Raw genomic sequence first — 5,803 nt, forward strand, 5'->3', positions numbered from 1 at the left:
CCCCGGCTTCGCCCGTGGTACATATATAGTCTATGTTACTCGTGAATAATGTAGCTTTCGAATGGTGAAAGAATTTTTAAAATCGGTCCAGTAGTTTTTGAGCCTATTCATTACAACCAAACAAACAAAGTTTTCCTCTTTATAATATTAGTGTAGATTATCAAGTTACTGTAATGTCTAACATGACTCTGAGATTAGCGTATTATTTATCATTTTGAATGGATAACATGAAATTTATATTAGCTACTTTAAAATTTTACTAATATGCAATCCATGAACTGAGACAAAACTGATTATCACTTCAGACTCGTAAAGAATGTATTTTATTTAACATATTTAAAAAATCCTAATCAAGAATTAAGCAGCGATTTGTTCGAATTTTTAAATTTTTTATATCTATTTGATAATAATGTATATAGAAACATATAATGACTTATAAAACAAGTAAAGTGAAGTATAATTCAATCAAAATATAAAGCTACATATAATCCACAACATTAGTGCGACACCGAATTAATTCTAACCAGTTTAATTGGAGAAAAAGCAACACGGAAACAGTGCGGTCCAGTAAGAACCAGCGATTGTTATTAATTCGCTATTGCAACAATAACATTTGCTTGATGACAATTGACGTCAGCTTCTTTATTGACACGTCGGCATTTGTTTACTACATACGTGATACCCAGTTATACGAGCCAAGAGATTGCTAGCAATAGTCCGCTCCTTATAAAGCGAGGGATGACCGACATAATATGGAAATGTAACAAATGCACGGCATCTTTGCTCGTAATTAAGGGTAAATTTGAAACAAAGAAGAATGCTATGTGGACTAGGAATATAAATGAAGAGCTAATGTGATGCTTTTATGGTTGTTGTTCTTCACGAAAGTTTTACTGAAATAAGCGTACGTATAACCTAAACCTACCTACAACTGCAATGTAGTAAAAATTAAATTGCGGAAATTGGCATTCATAGTCCTGACATGACATAGAGATGTACTGTATATTTAAAACAGTAGACGCAACCACGAGTTACAGCTTGCAAGCTGCTGCCTAGCAATATATAATACTTTTAAGCACACAAAACTGTACTTAAGCAAAATAGTACTAAATTCACAAAACAAGTGCTTGACATATCTTATTGTCTTTGTAGATACAAGTATAATATATTAGAAAATGTTTAGCACAAAAATATCTAGAATGTTCTATAGCAATTTATTTAAAATTTCCTATGAGAATTTCTCAGTAATGCATGAAATTTCAAGCAATCTCGTTATACCGCAATCGCAATACGTAAATATTTCAGATTAAATTTTGCAATCGTGAAAGTATATTAATTCACTATGCGAGCATTTCCAAGTATAGTATTCAAGGAGAGCGTAATAGGATTAAAATAAGTCTGTTGTATATATAATTTTTCAAAGAAGCCTTACTTTTACGTATCTATTTAAAATGCGCATAACAATAAACCAGTTTTTCCCTGAAGTAAGGGATTATTGGCGGAAAAGTAGGCCACAATGCTATTATAGAATGTAAAAATATACCTTCATATTCAAAAATTCTGATAAAGCTAAATTATTCATTGTAAAATAAGCGGTATTTATGATGACTTATAATAACGAGTTCTCTTATCAATAAGATTACAAAGGCTTAACAGTACCTTAAAAGGAATAGCTGTACTAAAAATTCGTCATCTAATAAATTGATTGATGCATATTTCTCATTCTGAAGGTATTATTGTCTTCAATAGCAAATCAATAATATAACCATCATTGATGGTATACTGTATATTAAGAGTTAAAGTTAACAGTCAAAAGTTAAGGTTTATAAAATACTAGCTGCGCCCCGCGGTTTCACCCGCGTAAGTTCGTATCCCGTAGGAACATCGGGATAAAAAGTGCCGTTATGTTATTCCAGTTGTCCAGCTGTCTACGTACAAAATTTCATTGCAATCGGTTTAGTAGTTTTTGCGTGAAAGAGCTACAAATGCACACACATCCTAACAAACTTTCGCATTTATAATATTAGTAGGATGCACTTGCATTCTGCTCTCGGCTTAAGAATGTTTTTTTAAGAAAAATACACGACGATCTCGACTCGGATCGGACTTTCCCAAAAAAATACCAAATTTTGTCCAAATCGGTTCAGTTGTTTATGCGTTAAGTAGATAGAGATAGGCAGACTGAATTACGCATTTATTATATTAATGTCAGAAGGGATTATGTCCGCTATGACTTTTCAACTCTGGGTGTATTTTTTATCATCATAAATAAAAAAATGTTCTTTTTCGTTAGGTAGGAACCTTCGCTTAAAAAGACCGCGATAAAATTTAATCAACTTTATTCAACATGTCCTGACATTGTACGAATTCATCCATTTCAATTCAGACTTTTAAACGTAAAACACAAACAGACAGACAATCAGACAGAGTTACTTTCGCATTTATACTATTAGTAGGGTCTAAAACGAAAACCTTTTTCAAACTAAAGCCTACAGACAAATAAGTACATAATTTATTAACAAACACAATTAAACAAATATAATAAATAAAAAGTTTTTTTAATATTACTTAAGATACACAATGCACATGCCATTTTGTTCGCAGGAATATACAGCTAATGTCATAAACTGTAATGAGTAGATTGCAGACAAAATTATATGTCAAGTTGATTACAGTAGGTGCTTAATGGAAAATTCCTAACAACAAAACCAATTCATAGAAGCTAAGTAGCTTCTTTGATAAAAATAATGATAACACGTGTTTTACGTAAACTGTGTGTCATATTTTATCGATCTAATAAAACCATACTTTTTAATTACGCGGTAAACAATTTTTTATCAATACCTTGGGTCTAGTCCATTCCTCTAGGCCAGGAATGGCGAACCTTTGCGTACCAACGTACCATTTTTCTAAAGAAATGTTTTTAAGCATCATAGATTTGCCATGAAATAGTTTATCCTTTATCATTATCGGGAAAATAACAAAAATAACTAGTATATAATAGAAGAAGAGTCCTCTAATTGTTACTATGGAAACTTCATTCTCTTAACACCTACCTCACTTTTTTTTGTAGTGCGTATCGCATATGAATTGAATGGTCAGTGCCATTGGTTCACCATCCCAACTCTAGGCCATACATCATCGTATATACCCTTTAGAGCAGTGTTATGGATGAACTTAATGTTCCCTTTTAAACCTTAAACAAAATATAATATAAGTCACAGAAGTACTAAAGTAGCACTACAACTACTTGTAATTATTATTCTGTGCTACAGCTAACTTTCAGATTTTCTGTTTTTTCTTCTTCTTCTAATCATAATTTAATGTATACTAATATCAAACCCAACGAAAATGTGTGACGTTGCATGAGTGAAGACTAAAGTCTCCCTTGTTTTCAACCTTATTAGCTATTTAAATTGCAGTTTATTATGTTACTTTCGTGTAAAAGTAGGATATCAAAAATGAAGACCGCCGCAAATGATAGAGTTTAAGTAAAAAGAAAATACTTCGTACTAAGAGTTATAAAAAATATTAATAAATATTGTGCCCTGCGGTTTCACCGATGCGGACATCATACATGATATTATATATCTCTTCCTCCATAAATGTACTGCATGTATCAAACATTGAAGAAATTTTTCGTAAAACTACCAAAAAAATCTCTTTTATTTATATTTTAATGGGAAAAGCAACCGCCGTGTAGTAGATACTAGCTGACCCGGCAAACGCTGTTCTGCCTTACTCTTATCATTTTGAGGTATGAAAAGTAGATGTTGACTGATTCTCAGACATACCCAATATGCATTCAAAATTTCATAAGAATCGGTGCAACCGTTTCGGAGGCGTTTGGTAACAAAAATTGTGACACGGGAATTTTATACATAATTATAATTTTTTGGTAAAATTTATGAAATAACCAACAATTTCGGCCAGGTTTATTCTAGAATTAGGTAATTCCTTAATTCCTAATTAAGTATGACAAATTGATGTATATATAGGAAGTAATTAAATATCGCCTTAACCGCATTTCTGAATTCTTATCACCGATAAACATAATTACGAGTACGCAAAGATAGCACAAACAAAATACATAGGTACTATATTCAAATAGGTAGGTATAGCTAATCCTTTAAACTCGTTTCGTTTTTAATCTGTTTTATCGAAAACAACACAGTATGGCTTTTTAGTTGTTTTAAAATCGACGATTTTTATCATTTTTCCGTTTCGCCAAAACAGTTATAGCGAAATCGTTACTGAAGAATAAATCTAACATCTTTCGTTACAAAATGTAATATTCATTAAATATGTAATCATGATCAGACTGCCGTTGTCAGGTTATAGTCAAATTTATTGAACATTTCAATTTCAATTCACTGTCCGCATTGAATCAATGAGCGCCATTCAGTTGTTCTCGAACGTTCTAGGGCCCGTTGAAGGGAGCGGGGGAGAATACCTACGGCATTATTCGGAAACAAGCAGAATGTTTAAGTGTTTTTTTTTTTCCTTTTGTACGTAATAATTGTAGATATTTATTTCTTTACTTCAAAAAAATATTGCTAGTGGTGACTGATGTTAAAAATAGGAAAATGCAACCACTTGAATTAAAAATTCTAAATGAGTTATTATTATGAAAAGGGTTAAAATAAAACAGTGTGTAATATTGAATAAGCATTACTTATATTTTGATAAAACATCAGATCAGACAATGTGGCATACATGCATTTAGACACTACTGCAGATTTCGCAAAGGTTGGATATATAATATAGCTTCAGAAATAATATCTATATTCAGGTAAATATGGCAGTCCTAAACATATAGAAATAAGGAACTTACTTCGTTCCAAAACCAGACATAATAATACTTTTTCCATCTCATTTAATACTTTCCAACAGATATGCTCTACATAATTTAGAATTATTAGATTACACGCCATCATACATATTTCAGTTTCACTGACACTTTCATCCTTCTTTACTTAAAGCTGGTCCTTTTATACAGTCAATATTAACATTCACATAGAATCGTGCAAAATATGTAACATAATATAATTATACTTAGGTACAATCGGGACTCGCCCCAGTCATATTTAATAAAAAGTATTTAGTACAATACATGTATATACTCATCTATCACTGCCTATATATGACTACAGTTTGACTTTTGTATTAAATTTAATTACAGTGAAAACAATTTCAAAAATATTTTCCAGATACAATGTAGAGACAGAAAATTTCGTTTATTTTTAATATATTTTTCTATTTTGCATTACTTCGGCAGCGAGTAATATCAAATATACCGCTCCATTAAATAAATATCTTACATGAAACAAATCACAGAAAACGTATTACAATCACGAACTGCCATTACTATCTATCCCCGAAGTTATACAAAAGCTACAAAAGCTCTTAAACATAGCCTAATCAAGCCCTCGGGTACCTTAAACTATTCGCAGTCTTAAATCAATCACCATACAGACCTATAACAACCTCATACTTCATCTTAACATTTAAAAAATGTTACACAAAACATGCAATCATTAGAAAAAGCGAACCGAATTATAACACAATAGATGGAAAATTAGGTTGTTGGGATCGTTCGCTGACACATTCACAAGTACTCAACTGTTGCGCACTATCGGGTACATATCACAGACGGTGTTGCGGCGCGGGCGATCTCGCTCTCCTCTTCGGCCGGCGGGCGCCTCACAGATAGGGCATGCAGGCGGTACAGTGCCACTTTCGCTCGGGGGAGTCGGCGCGCGCCCTGTACACAAGCACGCCCGGTTAACTCACGAGCTCCTCT

General features: G+C 32.5%; 1 protein-coding gene across 1 annotated transcript in view; it reads right to left on the minus strand.

The window, feature by feature from the left end:
- Positions 1-4,655: 4,655 nt before the first annotated feature.
- Positions 4,656-5,803, minus strand: part of LOC119832955 — a 2,831-nt gene continuing 1,683 nt past the window's right edge. Inside the window, exon 2 of the mRNA XM_038356787.1 lies at positions 4,656-5,764. Coding sequence (XP_038212715.1) covers positions 5,704-5,764 — 61 coding nt within the window. The 3' untranslated portion in view covers positions 4,656-5,703. The remainder of the gene's footprint in view (positions 5,765-5,803) is intronic.

This window comes from Zerene cesonia, chromosome 16 (genome assembly GCF_012273895.1).
Source record: "Zerene cesonia ecotype Mississippi chromosome 16, Zerene_cesonia_1.1, whole genome shotgun sequence".
Lineage (NCBI taxonomy): Eukaryota > Metazoa > Arthropoda > Insecta > Lepidoptera > Pieridae > Zerene > Zerene cesonia.